General features: G+C 43.6%; 1 protein-coding gene across 12 annotated transcripts in view; it reads right to left on the bottom strand.

Annotated features, from left to right (window-relative positions):
• The window catches only part of erc1.S (ELKS/RAB6-interacting/CAST family member 1 S homeolog), a 120,412-nt gene that overhangs the window by 48,603 nt on the left and 47,435 nt on the right, over window positions 1-24,374 (bottom strand). For 4 of the 12 annotated variants that reach the window (XM_018254835.2, XM_018254836.2, XM_018254831.2 and 1 more), the window contains 6 exons: window positions 20,449-20,586; window positions 18,006-18,146; window positions 17,037-17,177; window positions 16,372-16,404; window positions 11,820-12,001; window positions 5,544-5,555 (listed from right to left, as the gene is read on the bottom strand). In XM_018254835.2, the coding sequence (XP_018110324.1) occupies window positions 5,544-5,555; window positions 11,820-12,001; window positions 16,372-16,404; window positions 17,037-17,177; window positions 18,006-18,146; window positions 20,449-20,586 (647 nt within the window). The remainder of the gene's footprint in view (window positions 1-5,543; window positions 5,556-11,819; window positions 12,002-16,371; window positions 16,405-17,036; window positions 17,178-18,005; window positions 18,147-20,448; window positions 20,587-24,374) is intronic. The other 8 variants (XM_018254833.2, XM_018254842.2, XM_018254840.2 and 5 more) reach the window with 3 other exon arrangements.

Here is a 24,374-nt window from a genome sequence, read left to right on the forward strand (position 1 = left end):
GTCTGAAGGCCATTTATAATGAGATGGGATACTCTTCTAGTTGATCATGGGACTACAACATGTTGACTGAGTATCTTCTCATATAATCTGGGGAAGTTACAGTTCAGCAAACACTATCTATGTATATACCTCAATGAAGGGTAAAATTTTTCCCACTAAGGAAAGGGCAAAAGCAAGGAGACAGAGAGAGTATAAAACATGCCGGAGAGTGAGTTTGCTGACCTGCATGGCAGTTTGCTCTCCTTCTGAAAGTTTTATCACTTTATGAGGTTTGGTGGAGAACCAAAGAACATAAAACGAAGCCAAGAAAAACCGTGCAGATAACAGGCCCTTTCAAGTCGTTCCAGGACTTGCCAGTGCTTTGCATACGCCGGGTCCGAGTTGGGAAGAGAAGTCCCACTCCAGAGAGGAACCTTCCTTTGATGAGAAGGAGCAGGACATGGTGCAGGAGACATGTCAGAGCTTAGGGGGATCAAGGAGACGTCTTAATATGCACTAGGGATCCCAAAGTGTTAATAACAAGGATAGAATTAGAGCATAACCAGTAAATGTATCTATTTATACCTGGACATACCACTCCTTCAATAAAGATTCTGTAATTTTGGTACCTCCCATGAGCTTACAGGGCAACTATGCTTTCATTTATACCTTCCCTTTGGATTTGACTAATGAAAATATTAAGAACAATTCAGCAGGAACAGTCCCCTCAGTTTGCTCATAGTCTATACAGAGATATCCCATAAAACTATGGCAGCATAGGTATTCCCTGTACTAAGCACAATTTAGCAGGAACAGTCCCCTAAGTTTGCTCATAGTCTGTACAGAGAGATCCCATAAAACTATGGCAGTATAGGTATTCCCTGTACTAAGCACAATTCAGCAGGAACAGTCCCTACTAAGTTTGCTCATAGTCTGTACAGAGAGATCCCATAAAACTATGGCAGCATAGGTATTCCCTGTACTAAGCACAATTCAGCAGGAACAGTCCCTAAGTTTGCTCATAGTCTGTACAGAGAGATCCCATAAAACTAAGGCAGCATAGGTATTCCCTGTACTAAGCACAATTCAACAGGAACAGTCCCCTAAATTTGCTCATAGTCTGTACAGAGAGATCCCATAAAACTAAGGCAGCATAGGTATTCCCCTGTACTAAGCACAATTCAGCAAGAACAGTCCCCTAAATTTGCTCATAGTCTGTACAGAGAGATCCCATAAAACTATGGCAGCATAGGTATTCCCTGTACTAAGCACAATTCAGCAGGAACAGTCCCCTAAGTTTGCTCATAGTCTGTACAGAGAGATCCCATAAAACTAAGGCAGCATAGGTATTCCCTGTACTAAGCACAATTCAGCAGGAACAGCCCCTAGGTTTGCTCATAGTCTGTACAGAGAAATCCCATAAAACTAAGGCAGCATAGGTATTCCCTGTACTAAGCACAATTCAGCAGGAACAGTCCCCTAAGTTTGCTCATAGTCTGTACAGAGAGATCCCATAAAACTATGGCAGCATAGGTATTCCCTGTACTAAGCACAATTCAGCAGGAACAGTCCCCTAAGTTTGCTCATAGTCTGTACAGAGAGATCCCATAAAACTATGGCAGCATAGGTATTCCCTGTACTAAGCACAATTCAGCAGGAACAGTCCCCTAAGTTTGCTCATAGTCTATACAGAGAGATCCCATAAAACTATGGCAGCATAGGTATTCCCTGTACTAAGCACAATTCAGCAGGAACAGTCCCCTAAGTTTGCTCATAGTCTGTACAGAGAGATCCCATAAAACTATGGCAGCATAGGGATTCCCTGTACTAAGCACAATTCAGCAGGAACAGTCCCCTAAGTTTGCTCATAGTCTGTACAGAGAGATCCCATAAAACTATGGCAGCATAAGTATTCCCTCTACCTGCCCTGTTGTGAAACGGCAATAACACTCCATATCTGTATTAGGACAATGCACTACACAAAGAGATAGAAATTCTATTAGTTAGATTTGAAGACTATAATAAAAGAAAGTAGAATTCCAAGGCTGTATGTTTTCAGTGACCCCAATTAGACGAACCTTCCAGAAACAGTAACAGTTGTAACAAGGATTAGGGTTGTTTGAACATAAACAGGCAACACAGCTACTCACTGAAATGGGACACCAGAGACACCAAAAACTGCAGGTAAAAAGCTTTAGTTCCTGCAATTCTGGGATTAGCAATGGAAGCCTGGATACAAAAGCAATGTTATTTCTCTATCTCTCACTGTGTCCACTTTTTAATCCCTAATAGAAGATAATGCCTCTGTATAATCCCTGTGAGGTCTCCTAATGTATCATCTTGTTTATTCATAAAGTGTGCGGCTAATTCCCTGGGATCCAATTCCACTTGCAAGCCGGGCCGGACTTCCACTGGAATGTGCTCTGTGGGTTAATTGCCATTTAGACCTACTTGTATGATCAGAGGATCTTTTCCTTCCCATAAATGCAATTCCTCCCCAGAGACCGAAAAGTGGGCAAACACACATATCACTTGCATCGCCCATGTTTTGAATAAGGCACCTATTACAGGGAAGCACTCAGCTGCCATAAAGCAGGACAGGACTGCTGCTTACAATGGGGATCAGATAGGATCTGTGCAGCCACTGGGACAGAATGTTCTGTTATACAGATAGCTAGAATCTCAGTTGCCATAAAGCAGGACAGGACTGCTGCTTACAATGGGGATCAGATAAGATCTGTGCAGCCTCTGTGACAGAATGTTCTGTTATACAGATAGCTAGAATCTCAGCTGCCATAAAGCAGGGTAGGACTGCTGCTTACAATGGGGATCAGATAGGATTTGTGCAGCCACTGGGACAGAATGTTCTGTTATACAGATAGCTAGAATCTCAGCTGCCATAAAGCAGGACAGGACTGCTGCTTACAATGGGGATCAGATAGGATCTGTGCAGCCACTGGGACAGAATGCTCTGTTATACAGATAGCTAGAATCTCAGCTGCCATAAAGCAGGACAGGACTGCTGCTTACAATGGGGATCAGATAGGATCTGTGCAGCCACTGGGACAGAATGTTCTGTTATACAGATAGCTAGAATCTCAGCTGCCATAAAGCAGGACAGGACTGCTGCTTACAATGGGGATCAGATAGGATCTGTGCAGCCACTGGGACAGAATGTTCTGTTATACAGATAGCTAGAATCTCAGCTGCCATAAAGCAGGACAGGACTGCTGCTTACAATGGGGATAAGACAGGATCTGTGGCACTTTAAAAGCATCTCCTCTGTTATTAAATGATGGCAAGTAGCTGAAGTTCATGGGTGGGCACAGGTTGGACATTACTGATGGAAACACAAAAGCAATGACGTAAAAATTATTTTACCAACTCCACGTTGAGGCTAAATCTCAGGTCCTACTAAATAAAAAGCAGAGATTACAGAAGAGAGAAAGGAAGCACAACGATGTAAATACTAGGGTGGCCCAACCACAATTAGGTCATTGGAAAACCGAGTTCATCATATATAAGGATGAATGCTCCATATAAACAAGGAGGAACCTTGAAAAAGTGGGTTGGTGCCAAAGGGTAGCCATCTTTGTGCAGTATGGGGGAGAATAGGGAGTATTCGACTCTCAATGACTGCCTTTCGCAAGGGTAATTACTTTTGGAAGGAATAGAGGGTTGCTTAAGGGAGGGTGGGCAATTGTTATTTATTGGCAAAGTGGAGTGCTCTAATTATGAGCCCACTCCGTGCCCAGTTAGGGAGCAGCTGCCAGACGAACAGGGTGTTAATCCCCAGAGACTTGACACGTCTGGGACAAGTTCCCATTCTCGGCACATGTGCCCCCGGCCGAGTAAGAGGCAGGAGTGCGGGAGGCGGAAGAAAGTGACAGCTGTAGAGTAAGCCCTGCGAGACCGCTAATGACTAGCACTTAGCAGAGAGACAGCTCCCAGCAAAGCTTCTGAAATGCGCCAGAGACAGGCAGATCTGGAACGTTAAATAGTGCCCCCAGTTCCCAGAACACTTGGCTAGTATGGGGGGCCAGGAAAGGGATAACTAATTGGGACAAGTTGCAGTTTAAGTGCTGGTAGATTTATGTTCCCCACGGAGCAAATGTGCAAGGGATTGTTCCAAGATATGAGATGAATGAAGTCAACATGAGGCTTCCCACTAGGCGAGGTCACCACAAAAACATATGGTTTCCCAATGGGGCAAAATAGGCTGATTTAACCAGCTGGCCACTGGGTCAATGATTAGATCAGAAAAGGGACTAATGGAGACCAGATCTTGTCTGATTGGACGGTTAAACCTGCCCAACAGATATCTGGTTGATCATTAGTCTGGTATTAGTCAGGCAAACCATCAGTTCCATTCATGGTCTAATAAGCTGATTTGGCAGACCCCTGTTGCTTGGACCCCATTTGAAAAAGCACCCCCAACATTGTTCCCCACCAGAGGCTAGTCCCGTTCCCAATACCTGGCTGCAGATTTGGGAAGCGGGGTTGGAGGTCGCCTCACATCCAGTGCCCCAGATCCCTCGCATGCATCACCAACCAGGAGCATGTGTGGTGGAAGCCAGGACCAGACTGGTATCCCATTGTCGGCATTTGTCTGGCTTTCCACATAGTCCAACCAGCCTTGTTGGCAAAATCAATTGGTTTTGGAAAAACACAAGCTGTTGACAGGCTCAACTGACAACTTCTCAGCTCATGAATGGAGCACTCCATGGTCTACCCAACCAATATCTGGTTAAAATCATCCAGTTGTCAATCAGCAAGTTTGAAAATCAAATTGGAGTGAGGACTGCATCTGATCCTTGATGCGGTTCTTCCCCGACAAGGAAAAGGGTAAAGATATTTGGCAACCTCATGGATCTTTAGGTTTAGGGCCACCTTAATCCCTATCCCAGATACCAGTGGTCAAGAATAAGTCTGAAATCACTTCACTAAACTTATTGGGTAGGTTTTATGTTCTCTAAGAACATACAGCTTTATATAGGGCTGCCCATCCCCAAGGTAGTTCACAGTTGGTGAGAGATACTCGGATGTCCACATGTTAAACTGCTCTCCCCATAAACTCCTATGGGGGAGATTCAACAGATCATACACAAGAATGTCCTACTAGGCAGATATTTGGACTTTCAAGAAAAACCATTTAAAGTTGAGGGACACTTACAGGACCGTCCAGACTTAGGAGGTTAAACTACAACTTTAGCTGATGACTTCTGGCAGTCCATGTATGAGTTATTGTTCAACAGAAGCTGCGGGCCCAAAGGTTGGGCAGCAGTGTAGAAGACAACTCTACCTCAACATTATGGATTCTTACCATACACACAACTGAGGCTCATTCTTTATTGATAAGGCATCTTGTGAGAAGACCTTTGGATCCTCCAACCAGTTCCCATATACAAGAACGGGACCTTTATGTATAAGATAACTTCTCATGTTCTAGATCACGCCCACTAGAGATACATATAAGAGACTGGTTATGTAAATGACCATCCTCAAGCAATAGAACCCAACTATACGAGCTCAATACAACCCGGCTTGGTGAAGAAAGTACTGACCTGGATGTGATGCTGAGCAGTGACGGGTTCCCAGGAAGGAGAGAAGCAACAAGGAGAGAGTTAGAGATAAAGAGAGGTTAATGAACATGCAGTGAGCAGAAGGACAGACACACAAACAGGCACAAGTGAGCCGGGAGTCACACACACAGGATTCCCAGGTATCCATTGAGTAGTTACCAGCAGAAAGCTCAGAAAGAAAGAGATACAAAGGTCCCACCAGGACACTGTCTGCTATGTGCCATGGGACCCAAGTTGTGATTTACAATCAGTACTTACATTAACTGTAGGAAAAACAAACCCAGGTTAAAAAGAGTTAATGCGTGATCACACCATAACTTTTTATTTTAGTTTGCTCATAGTCTGTTCAGAGAGATCCCATAAAACTATGGCAGCATAGGTATTCCCTGTACTAAGCACAATTCAGCAGGAACAGTCCCTAAGTTTGCTCATAGTCTGTACAGAGAGATCCCATAAAACTATGGCAGCATAGGTATCCCCTGTACTAAGCACAATTCAGCAGGAACATCCCCCTAAGTTTGCTCATAGTCTGTACAGAGAGATCCCATAAAACTATGGCAGCATAGGTATTCCCTGTACTAAGCACAATTCAGCAGGAACAGTCCCTAAGTTTGCTCATAGTCTGTACAGAGAGATCCCATAAAACTATGGCAGCATAGGTATCCCCTGTACTAAGCACAATTCAGCAGGAACATCCCCCTAAGTTTGCTCATAGTCTGTACAGAGAGATCCCATAAAACTATGGCAGCATAGGTATTCCTCTGTACTAAGCACAATTCAGCAGGAACAGTCCCTAAGTTTGCTCATAGTCTGTACAGAGAGATCCCATAAAACTATGGCAGTATAGGTATTCCCCTGTACTAAGCACAATTCAGCAGGAACATCCCCCTAAGTTTGCTCATAGTCTGTACAGAGAGATCCCATAAAACTATGGCAGCATAGGTATTCCCTGTACTAAGCACAATTCAGCAGGAACAGTGCCTAAGTTTGCTCATAGTCTGTACAGAGAGATCCCATAAAACTATGGCAGCATAGGTATCCCCTGTACTAAGCACAATTCAGCAGGAACATCCCCCCTAAGTTTGCTCATAGTACAGGGGAATACCTATGCTGCCATAGTTTTATGGGATCTCTCTGTACAGACTAAGCACAATTCAGCAGGAACAGTCCCTAAGTTTGCTCATAGTCTGTACAGAGAGATCCCATAAAACTATGGCAGCATAGGTATTCCCTGTACTAAGCACAATTCGGCAGGAACAGCCCCCTAAGTTTGCTCATAGTCTGTACAGAGAGATACCTTTGCAAGGAGTCAGATAAATATGCCTGACTTCATCTATAATTTATTTTATCATTGGATACAACAGTCCCAAAATGGAAAATGTAATTACAGATGTGAATTCCAGGTTCCTGTGGATGCTGAAATATGAAAAATAAAATGGGAACAGCATTAAAAGTGGATTTGGCTCTGATTGCCCCCCCCCCCAGTACAAATGTCTAAATGACAGATCTGAGAGAATTGGCAACAGGAATTTACGTTGGAAGGGAAAGGAGCCATTGGCCGACAGTGCTCTATGGAAACAGCGCCACGTAGCTTCACAAATTCTACCCAACCAGTGTTTTTATTATACAGGCAATTGATTAGCACTCAGGCTAACGACAATCACACAATCCAGACCCTAATACACTGCTTATTATTTCACCCTATGTGTCAGCCTGGTCTTCACTGGCAAATAAGCCTTCAACAGAATCCACTGGGAAACAGGCCCTAAGCCTGGGCTAGTTTGTAGCCAGCAATGTGGGCCTCAACCACAGCCCCCTGGTGCAACTGGGTTACATAGGGTTAAAACGTAAGGGCTCAGAAATTCCTACAATTGCAGGGACACAGCGCCATCTAATGGTACACACTGCTCACTTCCATAACAGCTCTTCCCACATTATATATATATATATATATATATATATATATATATATATATATATATATATATATATATATATATATATATATATATATAAAATCATTAAAGGAGAATTCAACCCATAATAAAAAAAACCCTCCCCTTGGTTGACCCACCCCCCCGGGCAAATGCCCCTAATTTTTTACTTACCCCTCCGTGCAGATTCTGGCCTCGGAGTTCACGGGCGCCATCTTCTTTCTTCTGTCTTTTTCGGAAGTTTCGACGCATGCGCAGTTGTTTGGGACCGGAAATTTACTCCAACTGCGCATTCGCCGAAAATGCCGTCAAGACACAAAAATTACTGGAGAAGAAGAAGATGGCTGCCGTGAACTCCGAGGCCAGAATCTGCACGGAGGGATGAGTAAAAAATTAGGGGCATTTGCCCGGGAGGGCAGGTAGGCTGGGGGTGGGGGGTGGGAAGGGGGTCTACCCAGGGTAGAGTTATTTTTTATTATGGGTTGAATTCTCCTTTAAAGGGATTTGGTCATGATTTTTATGGCATAGTTTTTATTTCTAAATGACACTGTTTGCACTGCAAATAATTCACTCTACAATATAAATGTCATTCCTGAACCAACAAGTGTATTTAGTTGTAATATTGGTGTGTAGGTGCATCTCAGGTCATTTTGCCTGGTCATGTGATTTCAGAAAGAGCCAGCACTTTAGGATGGAACTGCTTTCTGGCAGGCTGTTGTTTCTCCTACTCAATGTAACTGAATGTGTCTCAGTGGGACCTGGATTTTACTATTGAGTGTTGTTCTTATATCTACCAGGCAGCTGTTATCTTGTGTTAGGGAGCTGCTATCTGGTTACCTTCCCATTGTTCTGTTGTTAGGCTGCTGGGGGAGGGGGGTGATATCACTCCAACTTGCAGTACAACAGTAAAGAGTGACTGAAGTTTATCAGAGCACAAGAAACATGACTGGGGGCACCTGGGAAATTGACAATATGTCTAGCCCCGTGTCAGATTTCAAAATGAAACATAAAAAAATCTGTTTGCTCTTTTGAAAAACGGATTTCAGTGCAGAAATCTGCTGGAGCAGCACTATTAACTGATGGGTTTTGAAAAATACATGTCAGTATCCCTTTAAGGCAGCCAATCATGGGCCACTTGCATCAGATTTGTAAGCACTGGTTGGATACTAATGGCAATAGAGGGCAAACAGCATGTCGAGCCCCCACCAAATAAAAAAAAAAAAACTGGTGCCAGTATATACAAGAAGCCAGGCCCAGATGGCCAATTAGCCTATTTTGGAAATGGCAGAAGTCGTGCAACTCTTTATAGGCCTGTTAGGGGCCACGGTGAGCTTGAAATGCAAGGGCCAATATGAAGCCACAGGCCAGGCATATATAAAGCTACAGATAAGGGCACTACAGCGTATGGCATATTTATAGCATCTTTTCACTTCCACAGTTACATACATAGTCACATAGTTGATTATTTTAGAATTCTAAATTCCACTGTGGATTAAAAAAAGTTCAAGGCCACCGTAGGAATCTGCTGACGCACTTGGCACAACGGCACACAATGTTGCGCTTTATGCGAAGTGTTACAGAGTGATGCATTGTGGGCCGCTGTCCAATTTCTCTCCGATGACTCATTTTACACCAAATGATCCGTTAACAATTTTGTAAGCCATTCCAACTCGTGAAACAATGTCGCTACAAAGAGCCGTCTTGACATACCTCCCAACATTTTGGAAGTAAAAAGAGGGACAAAAATTTTTTTCCGCATGAAGTGCAGCAATTTTTTTGACCACACCCTTTCTGTGGCCACACCCCCCAATTACCATGTTTGTTTTACAAAATTTGGCAGGTTAAAAAAGTTTGAAAATATTTCTCCTTATCTAAACTGTGTTTTTGTGTCTTAAAATTGTTACAAAGTATTTAATTTGCACCTGTTAGCTGTTCTGGGCTCTCTGTTAAAAGCCAATTAAGTGAGAAACTTTGTTTCTTTTTCTGGCAGAGAAAAGAGGGACTTTCCAGTACAAATGAGGGACTGCGGGTTGAGCTGTCAAAAGAGGGACTGTCCCTCCAAAAAAGGGACAGTTGGGAGGTATGGTCTTGATTCACATGCGCTTGCTCCAAATTTTACCAACAAAAAAAGAAAAATGAGCACCTTAAAGGGATACGGTCATGGGAAAACATGTTTTTTGCACTGAAATCCATTTCTCAAAAGAGCAAACTGATTTTTTTTATACTAATTTTGAAATCTGACATGGGGCTAGACATATTGTCAATTTCCCAGCTGCCCCAGTCATTTGACTTGTGCAAGCAAGATGGAACTACTTTCTGGCAGGCTGTTGTTTCTCCTACTCAATGTAACTGAATGTGTCTCAATGGGACCTGGATTTTACTATTGAGTGCTGTTCTTAGATCTACCAGGCAGCTGTTATCTTGTGTTAGGGAGCTGCTATCTGGTTACCTTCCCATTGTTCTTTTGTTTGGCTGCTGGGGGGGGGGGGAGGGAAGGGGCTGATATCACTCCAACTTGAAGTACAGCAGTAAAGAGTGACTGAAGTTTATCAGAGCACAAGTCACATGACTGGGGGCAGCTGGGAAACTGACAATATGTCTAGACCCATTTCAGATTTCAAAAGTAAATATAATAAAATCGGTTTGCGCTTTTGAAAAATGGATTTCAATGCAGAATTTCCATGGCAGTATCCCTTTAAAGGGAAACCTAACCATTTAATGTTCTGTGCATTTCTCTGAATTTATTGACAGGTGAATTCATGGCTATTTCCCACTAGCTGTGATTGATTGGGCAGTTATTATGGTTGCACTGGCTCAGCTTGGAGTTTCAGCCTCCCTCAAGAGGCCATTGTTCTCCAGCAGGTCAGCCCTAAACTTTCTATTATCCTTTCCTATATCCTAAGGTGGCCATAGATGCAAAGATCTGCTCGTTTGGCAACATCGCCAAACGAGCGGATCTTTCCCCGATATGCCATTAACAAACATGGCTATATCGGGTGTAATCTGATTGTTCGGCCGCATGGCCGAACGATCCGATTACGATGTGCCCTGGGTTTCCGGCGGGATCGGTCGGGTCAAAATCAAACCTGACCGATCTACCAAACGACCGGTCTCCGCCGGACGAAAGATGTCGGCACACGCCATACACGATCCGAAAATCGTACGAATCCTCGATTCGTACGATAGGATCTGTGTGTCTATGGCCACCTCTATACTTGTACTTATCTTGAACAATTATAGTAAAATCATTGTTGCTGGGGGAGTCACCAAAGCTAGCAACCAGAGAGACAATTTATATACCAAAGGGGGTAGGGGCATAATAACAATAAAAAACAAATATAAAGGGCTAATTGTTGCCTGTCTTAGACTACCATGGTCTACAACTAATAAAGGAACAATAACACCAAAAAATGAAAATGTTTTCAAGGAATGAAAGCATAATATACTGTTGTACTGCACTGGAAAAACAGGTTTGTTGACTTCAGAAACTCTACTATAGTTTATATAAACAAGCTGCTGTGTAGCCATGGGGGCAGCCATTCAAGCACAGGATACACAGTAGATAACAGATAAGTACTACTATAGTTTATATAAACAAGCTGCTGTGTAGCCATGGGTGCAGCCATTCAAGCACAGGATACACAGTAGATAAATAAGTGCTACTATAGTTTATATAAACAAGCTGCTGTGTAGCCATGGGGGCAGCCATTCAAGCACAGGGAACACAGTAGATAACAGATAAGTACTACTATAGTTTATATAAACAAGCTGCTGTGTAGCCATGGGGGCAGCCATTCAAGCACAGGATACACAGTAGATAACAGATAAGTACTACTATAGTTTATATAAACAAGCTGCTGTGTAGCCATGGGGGCAGCCATTCAAGCACAGGATACACAGTAGATAACAGATAAGTACTACTATAGTTTATATAAACAAGCTGCTGTGTAGCCATGGGGGCAGCCATTCAAGCGCAGGATACACAGTAGATAACAGATAAGTACTACTATAGTTTTTATAAACAAGCTGTTGTGTAGCCATGGGGGCAGCCATTCAAGCGCAGGATACACAGTAGATCGCAGAAACATGCTGAAGAATCCCATTGTATACTACAGAGCTTATCTGTTATCTGCCAAGTATGCTGTGTTACTGTTCCTTTAAAGTTCAGCCTAAGGCTTTGCAGCTTTTCATCTACAACTGAGAGTCACCCTGAGAGTCTTCAGGCCAGCGGCCGTAATAAATCAATTGCTGTACATGCAAAGGTTGACTGTGAACAGTTTTATAAGCAACACTGAAGCCTGACACGGATCTGGAGCAGCCTCACCTCTCTAGCTCTGCAATCTTGGTATCCTTCTCGTTTTTCTCGTTTTCCATCTCTTTCAGGATGTCCAGTAACCGATCGACCTCGGCCTGAGATTTCCCAGCTTCCTCCCGGTACCTTGTCACTTCCCTTTCCAGCTCGTTCATTTCCGGGCTGGATTTGGCCTCTTGAGCAGCCTCGTGGGCCTTGGGAAACAGAACAAAAAACGTATTTAATTAGAAACCTTTCTCAAATCTTTCCTAAGCAGAAGAACATCAGAGCAGCCTCTTTCTTTCTCCTGACAACTTCCTTGACTACTTGGTGGTCAGACTGGTCAGAAACTGACCAGCAGGTGGCGCTGTTGGAACAAAATTCATTCATATTAACAGCACATGTATCCCTTAATATCTTGGAATAAAAAGAAAATAAATAATGAATGTAAATGACATTACACTCTTACATTCACTTGTTTTAAAGGTTTACTTATCTTATAATGCACAATAAAAATAAAGTTTCCCAGTCCCATAGCCCTCCTAATGTGTTTTGGTCCATTACAAAACACCAGCATGCTGCAAGACGTGAAAAGGGAAAGGTGGGTTGGTCTGAAAGAGCTATTGAGCCGAGTCATCCTTAGGGGTATGATCAGCAGAGCTGGGTTGGAAATGTTAAAACTCAAAAGCTAAAATTGTGCCTTAATGAAAGTAAATGTGATTTTCATTACTCAGTCACACCTGCCCAAGTGGATACTCTGTGAATGGGATAAGGGAAGGAGTTATGAGCTGAGGGAAGACAGATAACAGACAAGGAAGATGAGAAGGGGAAACACGAACATATTTGAACACAGACCATGGAGCTATGACGCCTCTTTGAAGCGCAAGCCCTTGTGTCTATCCTACATCATTGCCATTTCAGGAAACGAAACACCTTGACATATGAGGAGCCATTATCTGGGATACAAGCCATTGTCTCAGTGAGTGCAGCACTTAGAACAGGCCATTGATCCCCTATTTATTTATGTTGCATGGCTGCCCCTGTCTGTCTAAAGAGCTGGGAGCACACGTCATTATGAGAGCTCACACCTCATCCATCCCGGGACAGTTTTGGGTAAAGCAAAGATGTAAGACCCTTGCGAGTCGCTGTGCTCTCCTGGGCTTGGCTGTATCAGGCTCTCTGTATTCTGAAAAGGGCAATTGTGGGACCTGGGATCTCAGGTTACGCTCAGGAAGAGCTTAGATGAAACCAAAGTCTCCCGAGACGTGAAGCATCCTAGGAAAATATTTACACACTGCCAAGGGTAGTGCACAGTTAGGAGCTGCTCCCAAACCCTGTTTGAGATTTTTAATGTAGAATCTGAACTGCAGCTAACAACAGGCCCAGAACATTCCTTCTCTGTATATTTGTATTTATACATATGGGAGGAGGAGGTGCCATATTGATTCCCTTAGACAATACAGTATGAGGGTATAGCTTATTGTGTGCCCAGAACATTCCTTCTCTGTATATTTGTATTTATACATATGGGAGGAGGGAGGTGCCATATTGATTCCCTTAGACAGTACAGTATGAGGGTATAGCTTATTGTGTGCCCAGAACATTCCTTCTCTCTATATTTGTATTTATACATATGGGAGGAGGGAGGTGCCATATTGATTCCCTTAGACAGTACAGTATGAGGGTATAGCTTATTGTGTGCCCAGAACATTCCTTCTCTGTATATTTGTATTTATACATGTGGGAGGAGGAGGTGCCATATTGATTCCCTTAGACAGTACAGTATGAGGGTATAGCTTATTGTGTGCCCAGAACATTCCTTCTCTGTATATTTGTATTTATACATGTGGGAGGAGGAGGTGCCATATTGATTCCCTTAGACAGTACAGTATGAGGGTATAGCTTATTGTGTGCCCAGAACATTCCTTCTCTGTATATTTGTATTTATACATATGGGAGGAGGGAGGTGCCATATTGATTCCCTTAGACAGTACAGTATGAGGGTATAGCTTATTGTGTGCCCAGAACATTCCTTCTCTGTATATTTGTATTTATACATATGGGAGGAGGTGCCATATTGATTCCCTTAGACAGTACAGTATGAGGGTATAGCTTATTGTGTGCCCAGAACATTCCTTCTCTGTATATTTGTATTTATACATATGGGAGGTGCCATATTGATTCCCTTAGACAGTACAGTATGAGGGTATAGCTTATTGTGTGCCCAGAACATTCCTTCTCTGTATATTTGTATTTATACATATGGGAGGAGGAGGTGCCATATTGATTCCCTTAGACAGTACAGTATGAAGGTATAGCTTATTGTGTGCCCAGAACATTCCTTCTCTGTATATTTGTATTTATACATATGGGAGGAGGAGGTGCCATATTGATTCCCTTAGACAGTACAGTATGAGGGTATAGCTTATTGTGTGCCCAGAACATTCCTTCTCTGTCTATTTGTAAACACTGTTTGGATCTCTTAATTCAGATACTTGGGGAACGACTCATTATAATACAGCACCATCATCAGGATATCGAGTCCATGAGGCTTTTTTGTATGCTTTCTGTTGACGTACAAAGTAAAATGCTTCTTGGCCACTTCCAGGCCCAAACAAATTTAGAACACGTTGGTTTATAGCAATTTTACAGAACCACATCCGGCCGGTGGGAGGGGGGAAAGAAACTGCCATTGAAGGATTGGACTCCGACGCTGTCCCTTTAAAACAGAGGGGCCACTGTGCAGCTGGGCAAAGCATAAGCCACCGCTTCTTTCCATGATGAGGCTGGTGGCTCAGAGCAGCTGGCAGAGAAGGGAGGGCCAGCTGGTACCTGTTTCCTTCTCCCTGTCGGCTGCCAACGCGGGTGATAATTAGAAGTTGCTTGTTGACACAAGGGCACCGCTCCCATCTACCTGGCATGATCCAGCCACCTAAACTGACTGCGCTCTCTGTCATTGGCTTTAAGGGGCGAGGTCCCGCCAGTACCCAAGGGCAGAGCAGCCAAAAACCACACAGAGCTAATCATAGGGAGACACAGGTCATCAGGCCCCTCCTAACACTGAAAGGGGGGCAGAAATACCAAAAGAAACTCAATAAAGAAACAAAATATTATATATACACATGTATATTTTGTGCATGCGGGTGCAGGGCAATCGGAGAAAAACACACATATAAATATAATACACAAAAGCCACGAATCTCTTGTAAATTATATCTTTATAAACGGCGACTAGTGATGTCATCAGTTATAAACGGTGAGTAGTGATGTCATTTTTGTCTAAAACGTGTGTATTATAATAAATAAAGTACCCCTTGTTGGAAAATATGAGGATATTAGAAGTAACCTCGGAGTTCCATGACCTGTATAAAAGCACTCGGCCTTCGGTCTCATGTTTTTTATATGGTCATGAAACTCCTCAGTGACTTATAATATCCTTATATTTTACAATAGGGGTGTGAGGGTTACTCACCCTGGTGGTCTAGTGGGCCGGTGGGAACGCCCGCCATGCCGGTCTTCCTTCCCTCAGGCGCCAGTTCCTTAGGGCGCACGAGCCTCTGTGACATTTAAAGGCGCAGTCGCGCTGGCGCGAAATTCAAGCACTATTTAAGGGAATTCCTGTGTGTAAATTCTTGCCTGTTATAGTTCCTGGGTGCGCTACCTATCTGGTTTTCTGTGTTCTGCTAATCTGTTGTGACCCCTGCCTGCTACCGACGATTCTGATCTCTGTAACCCTGACCCTGCCTGGTAATCAACTCTTCCTTATCCGTATCCATCTTGATTGATCTCCTAGTTCGACCCTTGCCTGCCTGACTCCGTTTGTACTTTGCTTGCCCCGACCCAATCTGATTACGCTTTCTGCCTACGCCTTGTACCGTGACCGTCTGCCCGACTTTACACTACCGTCGTGCCCCTTTGCTTATTCAGAACCCCTCGCTTGGCTCCGCTCTTATTAAGACCTGGCGGCATCCGATTAGCCGAAGGCTCCTCCTGAGGTGCACACCGTTTACTAGGAAAGAAACCTGGGTACCGCCAATGTGGAATAGATGCAAAAGTAAGGAATAGCAGCGGTCACAGGGTTTTAAACATGCCAAAAAATAGCCAGACAACCCATAAACCCACAGGATCTAAACCCAAAAGTTGTTGTTAGGCAACCACCCAAGCGGTCAATCGGCTCGTGCAGGATAAAATCATAGAGTGCAGGGTACATTGGGAAAGGACATATCGTGTAGGGTAGAGAAAGAAGTGAGACGTAAAGGAATGGGTTGTTTGTATACTCCTGACGAAGTTCCCTGTGGGGGATCGAAGCGTTGAGCTTAAATAAAATTCTTTATTTTTTGGCATATTTAAAACCCTGTGAGTGCCGCTGTTCCTTACTTTTGTATGTATATATTAACCAATGCCATTTACAATTTAATTCTCAGCATCCACTTGCACTCCTAAAATATGTGCAAGTTAGAGTAATGTCGGACATGGCTGTGGGGCAAATCAAAATGATCCGTAGGCAGGTGGGTGGAAATGAGGCAGAGCATGCGGTGAGGACAACACAACTAGAAACAAGATGGCACACCATGAAGAAACTTACTGCTTTCCCTGTGTGAGGCAACCCATCAGAGTGCTGAGAGAAGGAGGAAAGAGTTCAAAGTCAGACAGGACAAAGCATGAACCCCAAACGTTAGAAAAAACCCCAAAAAAAAAGGTCAAAAACTGACAGCAATATATAAAGTGTCAGTAAAGGAAGCTGTGTGCAGGGTTAGAGAGTAGATGCAAAGGAAAATAAGAGGGGCCCCACCAGTGATACAGAATGGATGAGGGAGTTTACACTCTATAAAAAAAGAAAGAGGCTCGTAGTAAATGGAAAAAATTGGGAGGGAGCAGAGAGGGATGTGAGGTTGGAAGGGGGCAAAAGAATAAGTTTGTTTGCACTAGAGGTTTGGGGAAAGAAGAAAGGAATAAGGATTGGCTGAGAAGGAAGAGGGAAGGAAATAGTAAGAGAATACGAGAGATGAGATACAAATTGGGGAAAGAATAAAAGAGTCAATGTCAAGGGTAATGAAATAAAAACGAATAAGACAAAGACAGTGGGTGAGAATCAAAGAATATACCCCTATAATAAACAAAACCATCATGTCAACTGGGCAGGTCATCAGGAACCCCATACACAGCTTCATAGTGCAGTTCAGCGATAGTCGGGCAATTACACTTACTTTATCCCACACTTGCAGCCTCTGGTAGCCCCCCATTACTCACCTTCCTGAGCTGACTCTCCAGCTTCAGACACTCCTCTTTCCTCTGCTCCAGGGCGATCTCTAGGGTTTTGAGTCGAGAGTCCTTCTTCAGGCCGGAGGAGGCGAGAGTCGACGCGTGTTCCTTCAGATCGAGCAGCGAGGACTTTAAAGAAAGGGGAAACAGTGTTACGCTGTAACGGATTCCCAGTGACATCATCACGAGTCTGGGGGGGGATTGGCATTTGGGAAAATTGCCCTCAATAATATTAATATTAAAGCTCTTTTCCATCACTGACCCAGTGAGGAGACAGAATGACAATTAGACAGCCTGCCCAACTTGGTAGATGGACTTTACTGATATTCAATGTATATGCTTTGATTAAAGGATAAGTAAACCTTTAAAATAAGTGAATGTAAAATTGATGAGAGTGCTATTCTAAGCACTTTTGTCATTTACATTCATTATTTTCTTTTTATTCTATCCAACAAAATGAATTTTGTTCCAACAGCGCCACCTGCTGGCCAGTTTCTGACCAGTCTGACCACCAAGTAGTCAAGGAGGTTATCAGGAGAAAGAAAGTGGCTGCTTTGATGTTCTTCTGCTTAGGAAAACAATTAGAAATCTTTCTCAAATCTTTCCTAAGCAGAAGAACATCAGAGCAGCCTCTTTCTTTCTCCTGACAACTTCCTTGACTACTTGGTGGTCAGACTGGTCAGAAACTGACCAGCAGGTGGCGCTGTTGGAACAAAATTCATTCATATTAACAGCACATGTATCCCTTAATATCTTGGAATAAAAAGAAAATAATGAATGTCAATGACAAAAGTGCTTAGAATAGCATTCTCATCATAACATTTATTTTAAAGGTTCACACATCCTTTAAAGAAAAACAATGGCTGCCATCTATAGCATTCAAACATGGACACACACTTCCCAGTATAAGGCATGCTATGGGACAATAATATATACACGCAAAATAAGTTTGGGCACCTCTTTTTCGGAAAGGTCTCCCTGCAGAACGCTGACTTTTTCCCTGAGGTCCTTGAGCTCTTTCTTGGAGGACTCCAGCTCTTCTTGTTTCTCTCGCTCATCCCGGTCCCTTTGATCTTTCAGGCGCTCAATGATCCTCTCCTAAGCGAGGGAGCAGAAAAAAGATTTCAGATGAGGGGTTAAGAGCAGCCATCCCTTTGAAATTAACTATTTAGGGATTATCTATTTTGGATTATCCACCATTATAGCAATTTATATTTTTGAGATTAAGTAACCTGCGCCATTTATTGCGTTTCCTTGGCTTTAAGCAGTGATCCCCAACTAGTGGCTCATGAGAACATGTTGCTCTCCGATCCCTTGGATGTTGTTCCCAGTGGCCTCCAAGCAGATGCTTATTTATCAATACCAGGCTTGGAGGCTAGTTTTGGTTGCATAAAAACCCAGGTTTATGGCCAAACAGACCCTCCTGTAGGCTGCCAATCTACTTAGGAGCTACCAAATAACCAATCATATTCTTTATTTCATGCTTTTCATGCTTGTGTTGCTCTTTTTACATTTGAATGTGCCTCAAGGGTAATAAAGGTTGGAGATCCCTGGTTGAAAGGGTCTCTATAAACCTCACCACAACACTGCCATCTAGTGGCAGCAAAAAGAACTTGCACATTTAAAGGGAAACTATAGCAAAAATGATGAGATTTAATATAAGCTTCCTCATAGTGAAGTAAGAAACTTTCTAAATACAATCAATTAAAAATTCTGCATCTTTTCTGAATTAATCAAGTTTATATTCACTATTCCTCTCTCAGCATCTGTTTCTCTTCATTCTGTCTTTATTCAGCAGTTGTGTATCAGATCAATGATCCAATATCACACTCCCTCTCAACTAAGTCATCAGCTGCCAGCTTTTCTGATGGCTTTCAGATCTTTAGGGCCCATAGGTCTACCAATAACAAACACTGGATTGCCAGGCCAAAGACCACAAAAGGCAAAAGCAGCCAAAGGACTGGTAAGATTGTATGTATATGACAGAAGGGTCTGCACAAGGGTTTTTTTCTTTAAATAAACACATCATGGTGCTGTGGGGGTACAAGGCTTGAGTGAAGATCAGACCACTGCCCAGACCTTTGTCTCAGAAATGTAAATTTAAGGCTAAAAATAGTATATTGCCATATATTATATATCCCATGCTGCTTTTCAGAAGACAAAGGCAACAATGAGCTTCCACTGAGAGGGGCAAATTGTGTGCACTCTTTATATTTGTATTTATACATAAAGCTGGAAGCTGCTATATTGTTTCCCTTAGACAGTACAGTATAAGGGTATAGCTTATTGTGTGCCCAGAACATTCCTTCTCTGTATATTTGTATTTATACATATGGGAGGTGGTGCCATATTGATTCCCTTAGACAGTACAGTATGAGGGTATAGCTTATTGTGTGCCCAGAACATTCCTTCTCTGTATATTTGTATTTATACATATGGGAGGAGGTGCCATATTGATTCCCTTAGACAGTACAGTATGAGGGTATAGCTTATTGTGTGCCCAGAACATTCCTTCTCTGTATATTTGTATTTATACATATGGGAGGAGGGAGGTGCCATATTGATTCCCTTAGATAGTACAGTATGAGGGTATAGCTTATTGTGTGCCCAGAACATTCCTTCTCTGTATATTTGTATTTATACATATGGGAGGAGGAGGTGCCATATTGATTCCCTTAGACAGTACAGTATGAGGGTATAGCTTATTGTGTGCCCAGAACATTCCTTCTCTGTATATTTGTATTTATACATATGGGAGGAGGGAGGTGCCATATTGATTCCCTAAGACAGTACAGTATGATGGTATACCTTATTGTGTGCCCAGAACATTCCTTCTCTGTATATTTGTATTTATACATATGGAAGGAGGTGCCATATTGATTCCCTTAGACAGTACAGTATGAGGGTATAGCTTATTGTGTGCCCAGAACATTCCTTCTCTGTATATTTGTATTTATACATATGGGAGGAGGTGCCATATTGATTCCCTTAGACAGTACAGTATGAGGGTATAGCTTATTGTGTGCCCAGAACATTCCTTCTCTGTATATTATACAAATAAATATATTATATTATTAGGGTATAGGTTACTATATGTCCCTGTATTATTTCATTCATATAGGTGATACAACCTTTCAACGCCAATTAAATACTCTTACTTTTAATCTTCGGTGGGTGGAAGTCTGGGTGGTCTGTCCCCATAAGGGGAGTGGTGACCCCGGATGGCACAAGTCCAGCGTAGGAGGGTAACTTTTAGGAGTTGAACAGGGAAGTGCTAGGGGTAAAGCTGGAACATCCAGGCATGCCCCCTTTTTTGATTACTCAATTAAGTGTCCTGCCTCCAGGAGGATGGAGCTCAACCCCACTGTGTCCCCAGGAGACGCCAGAGAAATACTCTTACTTTTTCCGCGAGCGCCTCCTCCAGTGTGGTGAGGGCGGTGTCTGTGTTTGTGGTGTCAGCCTGCAGGGACTTTACACGGTCCTTCAGGCTGCCCAGCTGCTTCTCTTTGTCTCGCAGCTGCTCTTGAAGGTTTTCTATCTGTTGGAGAGGAGAATAGGCATTAATAGGATCTGTGCAGCCACTGGGACAGAATGGTCTGTTATACAGATAGCTAGAATCTCAGCTGCCATAAAGCAGGACAGGGCTGCTGCTTACAATGGGGATCAGATAGGATCTGTGCAGCCACTGGGACAGAATGTTCTGTTATACAGATAGCTAGAATCTCAGCTGCCATAAAGCAGGACAGGACTGCTGCTTACAATGGGGATCAGATAGAATCTGTGCAGCCACTGGGACATAATGCTCTGTTATACAGATAGCTAGAATCTCAGCTGCCATAAAGCAGGACAGGACTGCTGCTTACAATGGGGATCAGATAGGATCTGTGCAGCCACTGGGACAGAATGTTCTGTTATACAGATAGCTAGAATCTCAGCTGCCATAAAGCAGGACAGGACTGCTGCTTACAATGGGGATCAGATAGGATCCGTGCAGCCACTGGGGAAGAATGTTCTGTTATACAGATAGCTAGAATCTCAGCTGCCATAAAGCAGGACAGGACTGCTGCTTACAATGGGGATCAGATAGGATCTGTGCAGCCACTGGGACAGAATGTTCTGTTATACAGATAGCTAGAATCTCAGCTGCCATAAAGCAGGACAGGACTGCTGCTTACAATGGGGATCAGATAGGATCCGTGCAGCCACTGGGGAAGAATGTTCTGTTATACAGATAGCTAGAATCTCAGCTGCCATAAAGCAGGGCAGGACTGCTGCTTCCAATGGGGATGTGAAAATGAAGCTTGTGGTCAGTTTGCCATATAGCAATACTAAGACCTTCTTAGAAATAATGCTTAAAAAGGAAAATATACATCTACAAATTAAAGAACAATGGCCCTTTAATAACAAAACCATGAAACTTGCGTCTCGCTGCACCATGCGCATCATGGAAAGAGCTGACAGGCACAACCTGCGCTGGACTGGCAGAACCTGAGGAACGGGGTTATGAGGTGCATGAATAAACCTGTCTGTTGGGACAAGACTTCGCTTGGCCTATAATTAGGGAGACCTTCTCTACCGCAAGGTTCAGTTACAGACTCTAAAGACCACGTAAGGACCGGCCAGTCCAAAAATACCCACAACTGGAAAAATCAACCTTTTCAGCAAATTCCCTTGAGCAGGAAATCCTGGGAGACAAGCGATGTTTGTAGTCTGCAGACACCTCTCGGCTAAACACAAGGGTTAAAGCAGGGAGGCTCGTCAGTGGTCAGTCACCGCTCACATTTAACCAGACCAGAAAGAATGTTTGTAAACAGCACCAGTCTTCTCTCTGCAACTGCTTCACTCCCACTGGCTGCCAATGTATCGGGGGGCAACGCAGAACCCAGTTGGTTGGAAAAGCAACAGAATACCCTGTTATCTATCTCAGCCATAAAGCAGAGCAGGACTGCTGCTTACAATGGGGATCAGATAGGATCTGTGCAGCCACTGGGACAAAATGCTCTATTATACAGATAGCTAGAATCTCAGCTGCCATAAAGCAGGACAGGACTGCTGCTTACAATGGGGATCAGATAGGATCTGTGCAGCCACTGGGACAGAATGTTCTGTTATACAGATAGCTAGAATCTCAGCTGCCATAAAGCAGGACAGGACTGCTGCTTACAATGGGGATCAGATAGGACCTGTGAAGCCACTGGGACAGAATGTTCTGTTATACAGATAGCTAGAATCTCAGCTGCCATAAAGCAGGACAGGACTGCTGCTTACAATGGGGATCAGATAGGATCTGTGCAGCCACTGGGACAGAATACTCTGTTATACAGATAGCTAGAATCTCAGCTGCCATAAAGCAGGACAGGACTGCTGCTTACAATGGGGATCAGATAGGACCTGTGAAGCCACTGGGACAGAATACTCTGTTATACAGATAGCTAGAATCTCAGTTGCCATAAAGCAGGACAGGACTGCTGCTTACAATGGGGATCAGATAGGATCTGTGCAGCCACTGGGACAGAATGCTCTGTTATACAGATAGCTAGAATCTCAGCTGCCATAAAGCAGGACAGGACTGCTGCTTACAATGGGGATCAGATAAGATCTGTGCAGCCACTGGGACAGAATGTTCTGTTATACAGATAGCTAGAATCTCAGCTGCCATAAAGTAAGACAGGACTGCTGCTTACAATGGGGATCAGACAGGATCTGTGCAGCCACTGGGACAGAATGTTCTGTTATACAGATAGCTAGAATCTCAGCTGCCATAAAGCAGGACAGGACTGCTGCTTACAATGGGGATCAGATAGGATCTGTGCAGCCACTGGGACAGAATGTTCTGTTATACAGATAGCTAGAATCTCAGCTGCCATAAAGCAGGACAGGACTGCTGCTTACAATGGGGATCAGACAGGATCTGTGCAGCCACTGGGACAGAATGTTCTGTTATACAGATAGCTAGAATCTCAGCTGCCATAAAGTAAGACAGGACTGCTGCTTACAATGGGGATCAGACAGGATCTGTGCAGCCACTGGGACAGAATGTTCTGTTATACAGATAGCTAGAATCTCAGCTGCCATAAAGTAAGACAGGACTGCTGCTTACAATGGGGATCAGACAGGATTCCATCACTGGCATCATCAGAATGGGTCAGTTTGGGCTGGCATATAAATGCTTTTGCAGAGGGTCAGACTGGTTGGGGCTGGGTTAACTCAGTGCTCAGATCAGACACAGGGGTAAATAAGTCACTGAGCCATTAATTGCCTCCATAAGAAAGACTGGCCAAAAAAGGCCATTGCCAAGACATAAGCATGTGACTGAGGGAGACGAGAAGGGTTTACTTGTAGTTCTACACGACGGCAGAGCAGACTCTCCTCTGTGTGACATGAGGATGCAGTGAAGCGATGGAATGAACAGTCTCTGCCATTCTGCGCTCAATTAAATTTTTCCAGTCAGTGGTTTGTTACAAAAATCAAGAAGAGCCACTAGGGCTTGTTGGGGCGAGAGCCTATGCCAACGGGGCACAATGTGACTAGTAATTAATATCAACGCCAGAGTATTGTGGAGCGGACTAAGATAAAACCAGGCTTTATTAACTGCAACGTTTAAAGATGGTGTGCTACATGTGTGTGATGGCACAGGGTTTTCAGACTATTTCTGTTTAAGATCCCTCTTTAAAGGTCCAGTTTATGTGCTGGGTCCCCTTGGCTTATAACTAATCACTCACCCCAAATCCCTAACTGAGCTTCAGGCTGGGCCACTTTAGCTCACAACAAGGTTACAGATATATAGAAACAGTGGGGTGTCACCCTGCTATAGTTCCAGGGGTACCCAGGGTACAAATAAGCACTCACCCCAAATCTCCCCCTAACTGGCCTTCAGACTGGGTCCCCTTAGCTCATAACAAGGTTACAGATATATAGAAACATTGGGGTGTCACCCTGCTATAGTTCCAGGGGTACCCAGGGCACAAATAAGCACTCACCCCAAATCTCCCCCTAACTGGCCTTCAGACTGGGTCCCCTTAGCTCATAACAAGGTTACAGATATATAGAAACATTGGGGTGTCACCCTGCTATAGTTCCAGGGGTACCCAGGGTACAAATAAGCACTCACCCCAAATCTCCCCCTAACTGGCCTTCAGACTGGGCCCCCTTAGCTCATAACAAGGTTACAGATATATAGAAACATTGGGGTGTCACCCTGCTATAGTTCCAGGGGTACCCAGGGTACAAATAAACACTCACCCCAAATCTCTCCCTAACTGACCTTCAGGCTGGGCCCCCTTAGCTCATAACAAGGTTACAGATATATAGAAACATTGGGGTGTC

This window comes from Xenopus laevis, chromosome 3S, assembly GCF_017654675.1.
Source record: "Xenopus laevis strain J_2021 chromosome 3S, Xenopus_laevis_v10.1, whole genome shotgun sequence".
NCBI classification, from domain to species: domain Eukaryota; kingdom Metazoa; phylum Chordata; class Amphibia; order Anura; family Pipidae; genus Xenopus; species Xenopus laevis.